The sequence below is a fragment of the Anguilla anguilla genome, chromosome 13 (genome assembly GCF_013347855.1).
Source record: "Anguilla anguilla isolate fAngAng1 chromosome 13, fAngAng1.pri, whole genome shotgun sequence".
NCBI classification, from domain to species: domain Eukaryota; kingdom Metazoa; phylum Chordata; class Actinopteri; order Anguilliformes; family Anguillidae; genus Anguilla; species Anguilla anguilla.
Genome location: NC_049213.1, coordinates 37,601,413 through 37,619,233, shown reverse-complemented (window position 1 = coordinate 37,619,233; position 17,821 = coordinate 37,601,413). Strand labels below are relative to the sequence as shown.

Here is a 17,821-nt window from a genome sequence, read left to right as displayed (position 1 = left end):
ACTGAAGCCCACACACAGCCACCATGAGAAAACCAAGGACATCAAGCCGTTTGAACCTTTTACACCGAGGAAAGAAAGCGACGAATCAAATCACGGGATGTAAATTACGGATTTACTCTTGATAATTACACTCTTTATGCATGAGTTTAAAAATTGCATTTAAAAAAAAATTAATCTCCTACATCAGTAAGCATTCAGCCAACGGCTCCTTTCCCTGTTGAAAAAAAACGGGGACAAAGAAATGTGTACCTATTAAGTCAAATTAAACTAAAAAACACATTAACAAATCGAGTACATTTATAATGTTACGGGTTTACTTTTTAACCATTTTTTCCACTTCAATTCCGAATTCAAGCGCAACTACGGACCTATACGACTGCTGCAACGTCACATTAAATTTTTCACCACATTATAAATGTCACCCCTCAAATAACATCCTCTCTAGGTTTGGTTTATGTGTACCATTTTGCAGGTAGGACCTTTCAGGTCTATACTGTAAAGAAAGAGAACCAAAAATGGTTTTGTAAGTTTCGTACTTCATTTTAATGTGGGATTATGAGTAAACAAAGTTTAGGTTTGATTAAACTGCATACGTATTCATACGTTATATGGGGCATGCCACAATAGCATGTCTGATTTTTCATTTTCTATTTGCCACATTGCATGCATGATTTAATGTTTCCTTCTCAAAGACACGAAAAAATGTCTTGCTGAACATCATAATAGAAATATTACACTCGTTATGTCTGTAGATGGCCATTTTGTGCTTAGACTCTGATACGTAACAGTGTTACTACCTTAATTTATTTAGATTTTTTAGCATTTAGCAGATGCTTTTATCCAGATTGACTTGCACAGCTTATATTATTTATGTATAACTCTTCTATACAAGCCCATCCAGCATTTACCTGAGAAAATTTGGTCAAGTACCGTGGGTCAATGGTAGAATGGCAGTGAGACATCACTACATATGCAACTTTTTCTGGTTGTAAAACACTTTTTTTGAAATGCAGCGAATACATTTTCCATGCCTCACTTATTTTTCATTACCATAAACAATCTTAAACAAATCAAAAAAAAAAAAAGATTGAAAAACGGCCACATGGAAATAACTCTCTCAGACCCAACTTCAACTGCATACTGATCTAGGATTATTTTTTGTTTGAGCGTGCAGGTCAATGATAGAACTGACTGGTTGGCGATGATGCTTTTATAAGAGTAACAGCGCCCTCTACTGGCCTCCACCTGAAACTTTGTTTGGTAAACACAGATCAGGAAAGATTTGTTTCTTAAAGCACAATTCATCCCTAATAAAACAACCCAATCTGTTAACTGAAGGAAAAGTTAAAGAGAATATGTTCTGCGGTACACATTGACCATCTGCTGTCAAAAATAAGACTTTCATCAATTAAACTATCAGATAGTAGCCGACACATCTCAACTCCCATTATTATCTTTAGCGTTGTTTGGAGCGGTTAGCATGTACAGACATTACTACCAGTGCAAGACAACAAAAAAGTATTCATGCAGAGTGAATCAGAACTAACCAGCTCACTCATTAAAACATTCCCACTGGTTTATTGCAAAGAGCATTTAAAACCTGCACTTGTTCGGTTTGTCCTGTTAAGGCACTGTTCTACAGCATTAGTAGGCCCCAGAGCCTGCCATGGGATTCAGACTGTGGCAGTACTCACTGTGGTCAGAAGCCCCACAGAGTGAGGTACATTTGGTTCCAGTCACAGATCGTATAATCCAGTGTTGCCCAGGGATGGAGAGGTTTCAGTCAGTCTGGCAGACATAACCTTGTTGTGCACCAGCGACACCCGCTGGTCAGTTGGGTACCTGCAAGTGTGCCGGTTAAATTGCACGCCAAGTGTTTTCCTCTGCCTCAAGTCTACGTGAGTCTGACTTGCAAACTGCGGAGCGATGAGAAACGACGGCTGACATTCCCACACTTCATAAGAGAGCGAGAGCCAGCCTGCGCTCTCCAAAATCAATATCTGAGGCTCGGGCACAAGTGAGTGCTGCTGCCATCGTACGGTTGGACATTTCGAAACCGAAAAAAAGGGGGGAAAACGCAATAGAAGAAGGGGTGGGCAAGGAGGGCCGTATCTGTTTCTGGGTTTCAGCTTCTGCTCCTATGCGACTGGCCCAAACATTTAGCGATGGATATTTTAAGCTGCATTTCCTGATAAGCGCATGGATGACAATGGAAGACTCTTGCCGTGTCCCAGCATGAAACGGCCTCATTGTGGTCTAATCGGTGGCTAAAACAGCATTCGGCTAATTGGCTCGTTCGGGCCGGTGTACTTGCTGACCTGCACACACGCTGGGCCCTGCCTGAATGGAGCTGCCCACGCTCAAGTTAAAGGAAAGCTCCACGCTGAGGGACAGACTGGCTGGTGTGCGATACATTCATCAAACTGAAACTCGCACAGGCCTTCCACAAATAACTGCAACCCTAGGAGAAAGCTGCACAAGGCCGCTGCTTCCATTAGTCTCGGCCCAAGGCCCTTTTCTCCACACTGAAAAATGCTGAAAATAATGCACATTTCCAGATCCAGTTAAATGGAACAGCGGTGGTGGCATAAATTGAGAAAGGCAACTCAAGAAAGACTGATGGGAATCACAGACTGGCCCCTACAGTGACACATAATGGTGAATGAACCTTTAACGGTTACATTTTATAGTTTATTAGAAGTTTTTTTTTTTTAAATAAAAATAAAAAATTAATCAAAAACATCTATTGTGTGGAAAAAATATTAAAAGATCCCATAGATGTCACAGGCGTTTAGCAGACGCTCTTATCCAGAGTGAACACAACTATGAATTTTAATCATGGCATCACCTGGCAAAAACTGAGGTAATATATATATTTTTTTGCGAGATTTTCTTTAACATTTTCTTCATTTTGTCTGCCTCCAATGAATCTCAGCTTAACCTTTAACTCCCGAATTAACGCTCAGCCTTTTCACGTGTAATTAAGGACTCCTGAAAACAGAGGAAAGGTGGCGGAGCGGGATTTTTACCACAGACCATTTACAAAGAGAAGCCTTTGACCTCCACTGAGTTTCAGCCTCGTTTAGAGGCTTTTGCACTCTTTGTGATTATCTTGGAGAGGAATTCATTAAATCAAGCTTCAGGTTAATTTTCACATAGAGGGGTTCATGGCTTCTGTAATACCATCTGGATAAAAAGGACAGAGAGAACCTTACTGGCTCAACAACATCAAATCCAAAAATATTCCCGCTTTGCTAGGAGTGCCATTAGGTCACTGTCTAAGCACGGTCCTATTGTTTTCACCTGCAGGGCACAGAATTTCATAGAGCTGGTGAGACTGCAGTCTGTGTGGTTGTCATGACTCTCCTCTGTCACACGAGGCCGCTATTGGCAAGAAGCATCAATGTTGGCATTAGATTTTTTTGTTACGATGGATTTTAGTCTAAATCCCCAGAATAATATTGCCGGGAATCTGACAAAACACACTGTCATTTTGGACAAATGGAAATTGAAATTGAGCAGGAAATGTAAAGACCTTGGTCTGTCCATGTTTATACTGTATATATGCAAAGTTCAGTGCTAACGTAGTGGTTGGCTACTAGCCACAGTAAGTAGGTGAAAATTGTGTGTGTTTGTGACAGAGAGTGTGTGTGTGTGTGTGTGTGTGTGTGTGTGTAAGAGTGTGAGTGAGAGTGGGTGTGAGTGTGAGTAAGAGAGTGTGTGCGTGTGTGTGCATTTTTGTGCACATGACTGCGAGAGAGTGTGAGAGAGAGACAGTGTGAGTGAGAGTGTATGCGCGCGCATGTGAGTGCGAGAGAGAGAGAGAGAGAGAGAGGGAGAGATTGTATCCATCATATCCATCTGCAGTTATTAACCAGGATTTGAGAGGTATGTATCATAATAAAAGTCTACCATCTGCTCAGGTAGAGGGCTGGCAGAACACAGCATGCTTACAATGGGGATCAGCAGACGCAAACAGGGAAATAAAAACAAAAAACCTGTAGAACACTGATCAGGGTTAAGGCTGGAACCGTAGCTATTTGGGGCTTGCAGGGAGAGTGCCATACGTACCCGTCTCCGTTTCTGTCCAATCAATGAAGCGATCTGCAGACGCAGGCCGGTGACATCACGAACCAGGGATGTCTCCACAGTGGAGATCGCACATGAACGTGCCTACAAACAGTCAATTGGATATTATAATTGCTAATTGGATAAGAATTAGACCTATTCAGCCCCACGTTAGGTGCCAAGTTTAAAGGAAAAGAGCCGCATCTGAATCCGGGGGGGGGGGGGGGGTGATTCTGACAAATTGTAGAACAGACTTTGGTACAAGAATAAATCCATCCATCTAGCAGTTATCTATACCCACTTATCCTGAGCAGGGTCGCGGGGGGTGCTGGAACCTATCCTAGTGTGCATTGGGCAAGAGGCAGGAATACTCAGGCCGCCAATCTATCACAGGGCACACACACCATTCACTCACACACTCATACCTACGGGCAATTTAGAGTCTCCAAAGGAAACTCACGCGGACACAGGGAAGAACATGCAAACTCCACACAGAAAGATTCAAACCAATGACCTTCTTGCTGTGAGGTGACAGTGCTACCCACTGCACCACCGTGCCCGTATAAATCAATAAATGCAATTTTACAAAAAACGCACAATAAATCGCTGCTGTCGCACATGCTTTAAAAGCTCCGAAAAGCATCAATGTTAATGAATATCTGCACACAGGACATTATCTGTCCGTTTTAAAAAATTATATTTAGCTGGATATATATGATGGGCTTATGAATGAATGAATGAATGAATGAATGAATCCCAGGGCAGTGAGGGTGGAAGTTCACACTTAGAGACTTACAGAAAAATCAGAGCCAATCAGAGGACAGTATGCGTAACTCCATGTGCGCAGTCAGACCAGCGAAAGCCATACTACCCCGAGGCAGTGTGTCCGATTCTCTCAGCTTGTTTGGTGGTTAGCCGGGAAACGCCACCACATCACCCTGAGGAAAAGCAGGCTTTAATACTTAATGCAGTGCAAGGCTTCCTGAATCATTGATTAAACTATCCATCAGCCCAGGGCCCCAGGGCCCACAGGCCCAACAGGGTCCCCTCCCATGTGATGTCAGCAGCAGATCAATTACTGGCCATCACTGCGACAGCCATAGTTCAGCGTGGTTTAAGGGGCGTGGTTTAAGACTAGAAGGGGCGTGGCTTAAGACTAGAGGGTGCGGCACTTAAGGCAGCCCCAGCTTAGAACCAAGCTCCTCCCCAGCCCCGTCACACATACAGTTGGGGTTTTATTACAGTGCCCTCCTGCTGTTGGATTTGAGCCACTTTTAGTGCCGATTCGTCAGCGAGAGATTCTTTTCATGTCCGGTGACTGAACGCTGCCAGTAAAATGGCCTGAGCGAGGTCACAGATCCACACACCCACACATCTGAGCACACGCCCACCTGCTGTGAGGATCACTGTGAATTAAACCATCACAAAGATGTATCAAACTGCCCCACCCATCTTCTAAAAAAAAAAAAAAACCAAAGCAGTCCAAGTTGTGTCTGGGGGCCCATAAATGACCACCCTCATTCCCCATGAATAAAACTGGCCCTGCACAGAAATCACACATGTTCTAAGGACGCTGTTCTGCCTCCCTGTTATGTCCAGGACAGGAGTTTAAATATATTAGCCGACACTCAAAGTCCTACGCGGACTTCAGACTTAACACGCAGGATTCGGCTGAACCTTGCGCTCCGCGTCACACGTTTTGCTCTCAGCAAGTACTCATAGTTTCCTGGCGATCCCTCAGAGTCATCTGTCCTGGAATAGCATCCCGTGTCTAGTCAGAGGTGAAGCTACATTCAGGCCTGTAAAACCGGTTAAAAAAAAACATAACATGGCTTCTGTGCACACCAGCCACACTCCAGCACTGCAACCAAAAGTCCTCCAGGTCCCAGAACATGCCCTGACTGGCTGGGATAGCCATTTACTTTAGTGGAATATTTTAAATGGCTCAATTGTCTTATTGGGTACTTCAGAGTACTGCTTTTTTTTTTTTTTTTTTTTACTCTTTTTGTAGTCTGTAATGTTGCTGTTATTTAAAACACCAACAATATTACAACTGCACAAACAGCTATTAATAATAATAATATTATAGGAGGAGGACATGGAGAAGAATGAAATGCCCAAGGGTTAAAAATATATGCAAAGCCAGTTTTAATTTTAACAAAAAACAATATTAAAAAAATAAATATTCTTGTACCTTTGAACATTTGACTTGAGCAATAAAAATATTCTAGTACTGAAATAATTATTCATAATTGTATTATGTTTTAGCTTAGTGTTGACTGTGCCGCAACAAAAATATAGTTCTAGAAATCTATGGTTGAAAATCTAGGTTGAACACAATACAGCAAATGCCCTCTGCTGGACAAAGTCAGAACTACATTATGTAATGATATAGCTCTAGATCCAACATGTACGCAACAATTTCCATGGCAACAGCAGACTTTCCATTATAGATGCATATGTGTATAAGCGCATGCATGTGCATGAGTGTGCGCATGTGCGTGCATCTCTGTGTTTCTGTGCATCCAGGTCTGTGTCTGCGTATACTTGTTCACATGTGTACAGGTGCTTACCCTGCATAGTTTGTTAGGCTGACAGGTGGAGATTGAGCAATTTAGTTTAGCAGGGTAGCTCTAGCATACAGCTACAGTGTAAACACCTGCAATATAACACAGCAAGTATCGTTTCTATGGATTCTTCCTCCTTTCGCTCATGAAAGCTTGGGGGGGTGATTTAAAAAAAAAAAAACAGTTTTACTCCAAGTACAACTAGTGTTCAACCACATTTCCAATCTCAACAGACACCCTATATAAACAATCTGTGCATTCATTTTCTAATACTCCGCAGGCATTAAATTCACAATATGTTCATTGATTCCATTTATTATTGCATCCCCTCCCTAGTGAACCAGAGGACCTCTAGTGCCTGAGATATAATGTAGATTTTATTGTTGCCCTAACAACAGTCTTGTCAACTGAATTGATGTAGAACCAAATTTGGCATTTTTTCCCCCACCTTTTGTCCTACGCCAAAACAGCAATTAAGGTTTGACTGACAGAATGAACAAGTTTAAGTGAACTATTTGATAAATTTCAAAGCAAATTATTCTCTTCAGTGAATGCTGAAAGTTGTCAACCATGCAATTGGGAATTTTTGCTAAATTGCAACTAAAAATGAGGAGAACAATTTACGGTCCTATTTCTCTTCTATACAAACAGTAACATATACTCATGTGAGACACACCTTTGAGGAAATTAAGGAAACAAACTTTTATTATTGTGTGCGCATTTTTAAACACTTGATCTGGTCCAGTGTTGGGTATTGATTGATATTACATTACAGGCATTTAGCACTTATCAGGCAAGGCAAGACGCACTTACCTAGAGCGACTTGCACAACTTTTACATAGCAGTTACATTGCATTCATTTATACAGCTGGATATATACTGAAGCAATGCAGGTTACCTTTCTCAAGGCAGTGCCTTGGGAATCAAACCTGTGACCTCTGGGTTTGTCAAAGTATCTTTGCGCACGCACGCACACACGCACACACACACAAAGAATATAACCATTTCCCTTTACGGGAGGAACTCCATCCTTTTCTGCAATTTGAGCCAGCTGGGAAGAACACCTGATACGTTGGCTAAGGCCGCCATGACTCCTGGTCACAGGTGACTAATGGTGTCAACTGTGCTCTGAGCTGCGACTCCAGGCTGTTCCTGGACTTGCACTGAGAGCGTTTTCCCAACTGAGCCACTCCGGAGCCAAAATGTCCTCTCTCTCAGAACAGTGAAGGGCCATCCAAACTGGCATTTAGCAGACACTCTTATCCAGAGCCACTCGCACAGCTTACATTCTTCCGCGCGCGATCCATTCGCGCCGCTGGATGTCTGCTCGAGCATTTCAGGCTAAGCGCTTGCGCTCAAGGGCACAGCAGCAGTGCCCCACCTGGGAATTTCACAATCGTGAAAACTATAAGCCCTGCGCCCTCAGCGCTACGAAATGCTACGCTACGCCGCCACCCACATCTGCTGGTCTAACCAGCCCGATAAGGTGCAAGAGCACAAGCATGCCATTAGAACGTTCGTAGCCAAGCATTCTAATGCTGATGTAACAATCACGGCTGGTGATTGTGAGCGAGGGAGTTCTAGAACACCGACTTTAGGACTTTGGAAAAGCATTCCTAATAAAAAATTTAAAAAATTTTTTTTAAACCTACTTGTCAAAAAGGACCAGAAAATGCACAGCCTTTTCCCTTGATTCTGTACCAAAGAATCAGTACAATATTATTCTAGAGAGAGTAAACTTCATATGAAGGTTCACTAATGATAAATCGATAATTAATCATCGTTAAATGCCCATTGCACCATTAATGATATCATGGATACCTTTTTACACAATCTAGATTTATATTTCACTTCTATTCAGAGATTCTGAACTGTCAATAATATTCCTTATTTTCAGAAATAATAAATGGTTGTCGCACGCATCATCATTAAGAATTTTCATTTCAAATCCTCTGCCTGCCTTGTAGAAACGCTGATGACAAACTACACAGGAAGAGAGGACTTAATGCCCCTATGAAGTAAAATGTACTCTAACAGGGTTTTAAAAGGTCTTTCACGTCGTCAGCACGACACCCAGGTCTACGACACTGGTCATTTTATGAGGCTGCAACACGTTGGATCTTTAATGAGAAATTCTCTGGATGGATGGTAGCTTCCAAAGACAACACACAACAAAAAGCGCAAAGTGATGACAGAACACAGGATGACTTAACCTAAACAAACGAAGTGTAGTCAGCAAAATTACTAGTGTTAAGTAAACTCTGGCAGTGTTAAATCAATACTAACAGATGCCAATAGGGACACTACATAATTTATTAGTGTTGCATGTACTCAGTTGATGTTATACTGACAAATACGGCTGTGGGCAGAGTATACCACCACATACCCAGCTCTTGTTGAATGGCTAAAACGAAGCAAGTGAGGGCTTGGTTAGTACTTGGATGGGAGACCAAGTTTTCTCAGGAAAAATAAGGTGGTGGTGCTGCAAGTGTAGTTGGTGAGATAAGAGGAGTCAACCTTCCCCTCTGGTCAAATAAACCCCAATGCCCCAGTGCAGTGATGGAGACATGGTGTTATCTTCATATTATCTGGATGGGTATATACAAAGCAATATTTTTCACCGATACTATATAATTTTAAGAGGGTCAGAGCTTGCTCAGAATGAAAGCCTAAGATACATTAGCTATATATGAAGCTAAATTGACCTTTAATATATATTGTATCAGAGCAGTTTTACCTTGCTATACAGTGTCTGGAAATTATACCAATTATACAAATGGGGAAAAAAATCTGTAAAATTAGAAAATAATTGTGAAGTGTAGATATGTAAAATGAGGCAAGCGTGTCTTCTAGGCTGATATGATCTACTGGCTGAACCCAATTCCTTTATCATTCAATCTTGTCGTTAGTGTATTTTTTCCCTTTATATTTATCCAGGGAAACTTGAGTGGTGCATATACGAATACACAAACTGTAAAACAGTATAACAGTATTCCACAGTATTTTTTCAACCAAGTTCCATGTTGTAGGGAAAGAAAGGCAACAAAATTCAATTGTGAAAGAGCCATGACATTCATCACAAAGTCCACCTGAAGTTTAAAAAATAAACTGGTTGCTCAGCAGATCATAAATAGTGCTATGAGAACAGCTAGGCAGGCACGATGGAATTAAAGATGTGATTTAAGTGAGTTTAAATGCGTCTATACTGTAAGACGGTCTGCCACCTCTGATGGTTGTAGGTAGTTCATTCCACCACAGGAAGTCAAGAACCTGGAAGAGCCGTCGACCAGCCTGCAAATCTCTGTACTGGTGGAACTACTGGGCAGTCTTTGGGTTGCAGAGAACAGAGGTCTGTCAGGGGTGTGGTGTTTGTTATTTAACTGTGTATCGGGGAAACAGTGTCTGGTCATACCTGGTAGGAAATCCATGATTGGCCATGAAACCTGTATCTAGACGAGCTCGAGTTATTAATAACAAAAAAAGTAGTGAATGGTAAACCAAAATTAACCAGTACAACACTTTTCATTGCCTATTTCGAAACACCAATTTTATTTTTTCAGAAACGTCAGATGACAGAAGTTTGCCTGAACGCATCTCCATTTTTACAGTATTAAAAATAATTAAACTTTGCACACTTCGATGCGAATGAAACGTGAGAAGGGGTAGGTTGTCCTTATCATATCCCCGCCCCCAAGAACCTCTTTAAATTGTCCTAAACTCGCCCTGGCTCTCGCTTTCTTTATTTCATTTGAAGGACGCTACGGGCTATTTTTAGCACATTTTGGGCCGGCTCCTGGATCCGACATTTTTATTTGGTAATATACTTGCTTCTGTTTCTCGCTGGTGTGGTATTTCTGTTTACCGCCCTCGAAATGAATGCGTTATTTAAAGGGACTGGTGTGCGCGCCGACTCCTCCTGCCATAAGCAGACGAACAGTAGCCACCACTCAAGGTTTAAACCGGCTCAGTTGGCAGACTGTCAGATTTGCAGGAGAGGATTTTTTTTTTGGCTAATTTAATCGGAGCACATTATCGGGGGGAGGGGGTCGGAGAAGGACTCCCAACCAAAAATACCAGCAACATCGTTAGCTTTCGAGGGCTACAGCGGCCTAGCGTGTGTGTAAGTGAATGGCCGCCACCTGAAAATTGCTTTGCTGGGGTGTTTGCTTTTGTGTCGGTACAGACAAATAACGCTGAAATTATGACCGCTACCAATTCTTCGTTTCCGACGTGGTCTTCTCGTATGCCACATATCGTGCAGATGGATTCTGTCACTCTGTTCAGGATTGACCTCGCTTGAATCGTCAAGACCGAATAAGGGTTTATCCGCCGTTTCAGTCGATTGAAGGTTGTAAACTTAGAAAACGTTGGCTCCTTTGCCTTTTCCCTTTCCATGTAGCTAGATCTGTGCTTGAACCATTCGTTGCGCTCGTAATGTCGGGTTGTACGCTTTATCGGTAGAGTTGGGTGATTCAATATGAATTCCTAGATTGTTATGAGGCTATGCAATTAATCTTTACACTCAGTTCGTCCGTAGGCACACTGTTGAATGCTAACGTTCTGTGGTACGTAGCTATTTTCATTGCATATTGCCGTTCTCTGCAAGCTTCAGCTGCCCTTCGCTGGATTAGTGTGGTTAGCTAACGTTAGCCAACTATGGTGTTATTGTTTTTGCTCCACGAGCACTCGCAGATGTCCACAGCCAACGTTAGCTATGGATATTCAGTTCATCCGATTAGCTCGCTTTGCACTAGACTGTACCAATAGCATGCTACTAGCTATCGAACAAATGCATTATGAATTCAAAAATACGCGCACTGAAGTGTTTAAGTATTCAACGAGCTGCTTCCGAAAGAGCGTGTGTTCTCTACAGCCTATATGTTAACAGGGGAAACGCACGTAGATGAACCGTGTTGTGCTTATGGCTTCAGATAGCTACGAATTGCTCCTTACTGGATTTTCAGTTTAGTTAATGTGGCCACTTTAACACGTCTGCCATGTTGGCTGGTAGTTAGCTAGCTAGCTTTATCCGCTAAACGATGGGGTTAGAGCGCGCTCTTTGCGGTGTGTTTGGGAATGGCGTCCGTTTACTTTGTGTTGTCCTTAAGTGAACTGATGGATTTTTAACACTCGTGTGCACCCGTTCTTCTACGGACACAGTCTTGCACTGCGGTCAGATCGCAGTTTTTGCTAACGCTACTTTATTTTTATTTTTCTGTTACTTTTTCCCCGATTCTACCAGATTCAGTAGTGTAACGAGAATTAACGACTTGCAGTTTGGGGACACAATAGGCTGTATTTACGCGCCTAGAAATGGTTGCAGGCTGTCGTTAGCCTCCGTTTATCATTATTTTTAATTTATTCTTTTTTATTAAAAAAAATAAACTATACCCCTCAATATATGGGTATAGTTGTGGAAAACAATTTCAACTAAACAGTGCATTTTATTTATTCGCTTTTAAAAATCCTGATTTAGTTGTATTAAACCGTTCTCAAATTTGGTTTAGCTTCACGTTTTTTTGATTAATAATTATTTAGCGATATTTCTTACGACTTTAAATGCAATATCTATTATAATTTTGCATTTTTGATTATGTCCTCATCGACGTAGGTCCATGTTTTTTTCCCTGTCAGGAAAGGCACTTCAAATGGCAATTTAAATTTGGAGGGGAAAAAACGAGCAGTAAAATTGCAATTGCATCAAATGCTCCAACAGTCTGGTGGTAACAAATGCATTAATTCACAGTAATCCTGTTTAAAAAATTAAATAAAAAAATGCAGCATTTATGCAGCATTGCAAAGTAGATGCATGTGTATGGTGTTGTATAAGCTGAATTTATCAGTACAGGCTAAGGTGCACAGGTACAAAGTTTATGCCAACTACCAATCAAAGTAAATCAGGTACACATTATACATACCTAGGGCCCCGGAAAAGAGCACATGACCAACCGAGCTTCTAACTGAATCACAACAGTCATCATCCAAGAATCTGTTGTCACTTCATGTTCAGCTATGAGCTCAGACACCTATATATACAATCCCAGACTAATTATGAGGTGTTCAAAAAAAAAAAAAAATTCAGGCTAAGTGTGGAGAAAATTGACTAGAGGAACCCAGACAAAACAAGGACCAATGACAAACTGAAACATATCCTACTGCTACTTTGCCTAGCAACTGATTTATTTTGCACATATAACAACCACTAGACTAGAGGACAATTATAATATAGTGGCCCTTTTATACAATAAATTAAACCTGACACATGAAAGGATGAAACTGCTCTCAAAATGAGAAGTGGAGATGGGCAGCATGATTTTAATTAATTAGATTGTGCAAATATTCTTACGGAGAAAGTAGATCACCGCTTTTCAGCAAGCGTGTGGTAAAGGTGGTGCAGCACTGTCCAAACTGGAAACCAAGATAAAACCTCAGAGGGGGTCATGCACAGGAAGGATGTTCTCTACCAAAAACAGTACCTTCCTGTTCCCTGAAAAACCAAGCAGAGGACTTGGTCTTGTGCTGCAAATGTACTGTTCTAAATGCACAGGGTTTTACTCCTGGTTTGTAGAGTCAGGAAGGCAGAATTCAACAGAGCTACAGCAACCAACAACCTTAATTTGGTATACCTGACTCTACCTATGAGCAGCTCAACAAGATCTCTAGCTGCTGAATAAGTTGTGCTTTGTTAGGGTTGGAGTGTAAACTTACAGGACAGTATATCTCCAGGAACTGGGCTGGCTATCACTGGAATGCGCATTAAGCTTGGTGAAGTCTTGTTGGCAGTGTGCGATTTGAGTTCTGTATCGTCTGATCCCAGCAAGTCTCCTGCTGGTCCTGAAATGTGTCTTTTCCTTGTCGTGTGCATGGCTCTAGGGCGGAGTTGAGATTTAAAGGTGCAGGCACAGGGATAGTGGAGAGTGGGAAAGGTTACAATATTTATAATATTATTTTAATATTCTGTTAAGTGATAATTTGACTTATGCCCGCCAATGCCCCGATTATTGGGTGTTTACGCAACCAATGACTTACGCATAAATAAACATTAAAAACAAAACAGTGTTAAGAAACAATTCAAAACAACTAAGTATTAAGTAAATATTTAAAGTAACAATAAACATGCAGGCAAGGTTAGAAATCTGAAAGGGCTTGTGCGTGAAAATAAATTTTATTATTATTATTTTTAATATTATATACTGTATTTTAACAAGAACACATTCTGTTGTTTACAATATTTATCTTGATGTAACAGCAAGGGCCATATGCGGTAAATAGTGTGTATTTACGTGCATATCTCTGTATGAACAGTCCTTAATTATACAGTCCTCTATTATAAAAATCTGGCCAGCAGCCGATTTAAGTACTACGGAACTCATATTCTCTTGGCAACGGTTAAAGAACGCACTTGAAAGCATGCTACAATCGAACCGCTAGTGAAGATAGCAGCGCTTGTGTGAAAATAAACAAGCAAATGTTCAATTTGGCAGAGAAGCAAGCTCACACGTTGTAATGCTTTGGTTGGCAGTTTGCAGGTTAGCTCGTTGTCACTGACCATTGAAGACGCAGGACAAACAGACTGGCGGTACTAGGAGATGCAGCTTTATTAAATGTAGCGCTGCCGCTGACCTTACCATGCCTGGCCTCTACGGCACACTAACCTTATCACACATGAACAGATTAGAAAACAACAAAAAGGACTAACAGAGCCGTCGCGTTACTGGTAATAAAGGGAAATAGTAGAAAAGAAAAGAGTAGAGTACACCAAATAACTCTGACCAACTTCTTAACTTCTCTGGCAGAGTGATTTTGCGCAAGCGCCCTAGCCTGGCTCCCTTGCGTGTCCTTAAAGCAACAGTACACCCGTTACAACGTGACCTGCTATACAGGTTTTGGTAACGTTAAATTAAAAAAACCGCATGCGAAATTAATAATGTTGTTTATTATCCCTAAATAGGTGAATGCGTGCATGCGCATCTGCAGGATAAAGATACTAAACGGCTACTTTACTGGTACGAGGGGAGAAAACTATAGTGGTTAGGCCTAAATTGTAAAATTCCCATTGGCAGATTATCCAAGTCACTTGAAACGTGGGTACAAGTGTAAAAGTAGTACTGACATCGTCTGACGCGTTGCGGCTAACAATACTTCAAGGTCTCGAAGTCATTGGTTGCTCACTGGAGCGTTTGTCCAGTCAGTCGTTTTGCGAAGTTTCGTGCGCTCCCAAATAAACACGGTAGGCCTACATTTTTAATTACTTTTACTGCATCTATATTGTTTTTAAATACACTTCACCCGTATTCTTGGTACTTTTCTGTCCATCGTATGCAAATAAAGGGACGGAACTGCTGTTGTGTGCGCGTGAGCAAGGATAAGACAGGCATCCAGCTAAACAAAAAACAGCATGTGGTGAGCAGCTTCACCGGCAGTTGTGCTTATAACATCTCCATTCGTGACTCTACGCCAGTATTCACATTTATAAGGAAGCCAGCGCCTTTCATTGTATAAGTGAAGCGCCAAGGTGGTTGCTTACCATTCGTATCAGTTTGTGGTTCAGTTGTGGCGGGGTCTGGTAGGAAGGCGTGCATGGGCATGCGCACAAGTAAATAGCCGTCGGAAGCAACCATATCGGGTCAGCAGGTGGTAATGTTGAATTCTTTCTGTACTTTTGGTGACTGTTTCCGTCACGCAATGGTTTCATTTCAGGTAATGTGTACTGCATTTTTAGAAAAAGTCCTAAGTAGTCTTAATAAAGTTTCATTTGGTACAAAATTGTGGAAACGGAGAAAATTCGGTTTTTTCTTTCACTTCATGTTATTCATTTCTGTTGGTATAAACCAATGGTTCGCAAACTCCGCCCTGTCCCCCCTATGCAGGTTTTCCTTCCAACCATTTATGATATAATGTTGCTAAAGAGGATAAATAATCCCTCAAAACATGAAAGGGGGGGGGGGGGGGGGGTGGTCTCTGCTAACAGTCTAGTACCTTTTATGGTAGTTTTCAGGGCGCCAGTAATCAATCAAGACAGTAAAATAATGGGTTATTTTTTTTTTTTTTTGGGGGGGGGGGGCAGTGTGCAAATGTATTAGTTGTTTCTCTTGTTTTTTTTAATTTTTTTTAAATATTAAGTCATCGTCCCGTCCCCCCCCCCCCCCCCCCCCCCCCCCGTGATCCACTGCAGATATATTTAAGTCACGTTCACCACGCACCTGTGTGTTCAGCTCACACCTGTGCGTTCACCTCGCTCACCTGTGTAAACACCTACTTCTCTGTCTGGCAACAGGTTCCCCACCCCCCCCAACCCGTCGCCTCACTTGGCTGTGTGCCCCGTTGGCCGTTTTGTCAGTCCAGGCAATACCCTAACAACAGGAAGCAGGATAGCATAAGACAAGACTGCCAATGAAAGAGTGAACATGAGGCTTTTTTGAACAGTGCTCTCACAGTTCTCTCATCAATGCTTTTTTGACATAACGCGTCTTGCGTGACAAACATCTTGCAGTGAAAATATTTTTTTTTAATATAATGCATTTTATTTTTTTATTTGAATGTCCCTTGTAGTGTAGATTATAGCATATTAGTACATATGGCTCTTGAGATTTAAGACCAGAGACTCGTGTCCCCTACAAGGGGTAAAAATGAATGTTCGGGTCTTGGGAGACATTTTGGATGCGTGCTTCCAGATCAGCGAAAGCAGGGAGATGTGAGGGTGTCAGGGTGTTGCGACTGCTAAATTCACAGCTGGGTTGATGATGGCCCGCGTATCGTCGCGCGCGTTAACGCGACGTCTCTTTCCGCGTTTCAGAATAAACGGTGAAAATGAGTGACCCCAGCGCCAAGGGCAACCAGGCCGCCTCTCAGAAAGACAAGGGTGGAGCCGAGAAGAGGGGGCGAGGGAGACCCCGAAAACAGCCCAAGGTAAAAGAGAGGGGGGTCTGAGCGGGTAAAAGTCTGCGCTTTTTTACAGCTGGGCCACAGACAACTCAGCGTTCAATTTCATACTCTTACTTAGAGCTGAGGTGGGATGTTGAACCCGAGCGTCGGAGCCTTCGCTTCAACATAAATTGAAAGCCAGTGTCTCCTACAGCACAGGGTCCCCATCGCTGCACTGAGACATTGGGTTTCCGTCTGATTCCACCGCTGGGTTGGGGAATCCAAGAGAGTGGTATGGCTGTTGGCCACAAGGCGTCACCCCTGTCCCTTTGCATGTTTATAATGCCGTCCTGTGGTCTGTCGGACCTGGCAAGAGGCAATGCTTCAATTCAAAAAGGCTTTAAAACTGGTTGCAGCTCAAACCGTGCCAAACCCCCACCACAGATTTGTGAGTGATGACAAACAGGTGTGATGTGAACATGAGATATTTCCTGAATGCTGCTCGGAGAGGATAGTGCTCTCTCATTGGCTGGCAGGGTTGGTAATGAACGTAACTGTAGAACAGACCAGGGTGATATTTTAAATCCTCACCATGATAATGTGCAAGCATTTGTTTGTAATGTGTGTATAAAGATGAAGAGTTTGGTTGTCAGTTTAGTCATTGTTGGAATGTGAAAACTCTGCTTGATTACATTTTTTTGCCCTATGCGATTCGACTGAAATACTATACTTGAATGTGCAAGGCAAGATTGGGAGCTGTTCCCCTCGGCTTGTTTAAACGGTTATGTGCACACAAGAGAGACAAAGCCACAGTCCCTTCTACTCCACTGCACAAGAAAGCCCTCACAACCGCTAACGTCTGCAGATACACGGCGGCCATTTTGTGCATTGACTCATGCTCAAGCACTCATCTGTAATGGAGTCTTCACAAGTGAAACCGAATGACTGACATGGCCCCGAGGTCTCCATTATGTCACCCTTGGTCGTGGCATTGGGCCTTTCTCAGGCCGATATCGGCGGTTACGCTGCATTTGGCGGTAATGTTGCTGTGTAATTTTGGCATGTTCCCATTTTAAAATCTACATTTATTATTGTTTTTTTAAGTCGGCAAATGCAAATCAAGCATTTAATTGGGTTGCCTTAGCAGTTTGCGTTGAGCTTTTTAACAACCATGTTTCTAATGTGCGGATGGAATTAAGTGGGCCTATGACCGTCTGAAGAGTCTGCAATATTTATTCAAACTTTTTAAAAAATACATGTTTTAACTTAGGATAGGGGTCCCCTGGTTGCCTTTGAGCCTGGTTTGGGGGAGTTCCTGGTTC

At 42.2% G+C, this 17,821-nt stretch overlaps 1 protein-coding gene and 1 long non-coding RNA gene across 5 annotated transcripts in view; one reads left to right on the top strand and one right to left on the bottom strand.

Moving 5' to 3' along the window:
- Nucleotides 1–175: 175 nt before the first annotated feature.
- LOC118210682 lies at nucleotides 176–15,492 on the bottom strand. Of its 3 annotated transcripts, XR_004761897.1 has the most exons (5): nucleotides 15,163–15,492; nucleotides 4,865–5,006; nucleotides 4,072–4,173; nucleotides 1,695–1,842; nucleotides 176–214 (listed from the first exon to the last, which is right to left on the bottom strand). It is a non-coding gene; the product is annotated as an uncharacterized LOC118210682 (long non-coding RNA). The 3 variants fall into 3 exon arrangements; XR_004761896.1 differs by lacking the exon at nucleotides 176–214 and having other exon boundaries at nucleotides 1,104–1,842; nucleotides 15,163–15,491; XR_004761895.1 differs by lacking the exons at nucleotides 176–214; nucleotides 1,695–1,842; nucleotides 4,072–4,173; nucleotides 4,865–5,006 and adding exons at nucleotides 13,057–13,122; nucleotides 13,344–13,504.
- LOC118210681 (high mobility group protein HMG-I/HMG-Y-like) overlaps nucleotides 10,308–17,821 on the top strand; it is a 14,618-nt gene continuing 7,104 nt past the window's right edge. The window contains exons 1-2 of one of the 2 annotated variants that reach the window (XM_035387052.1): nucleotides 10,308–10,450; nucleotides 16,432–16,544. In XM_035387052.1, the coding sequence (XP_035242943.1) occupies nucleotides 16,446–16,544 (99 nt within the window). In that variant the 5' untranslated portion in view covers nucleotides 10,308–10,450; nucleotides 16,432–16,445. Of the gene's footprint in view, nucleotides 10,451–10,472; nucleotides 10,756–16,431; nucleotides 16,545–17,821 lie in introns of those variants that run through there. The other variant, XM_035387053.1, reaches the window with a different exon arrangement.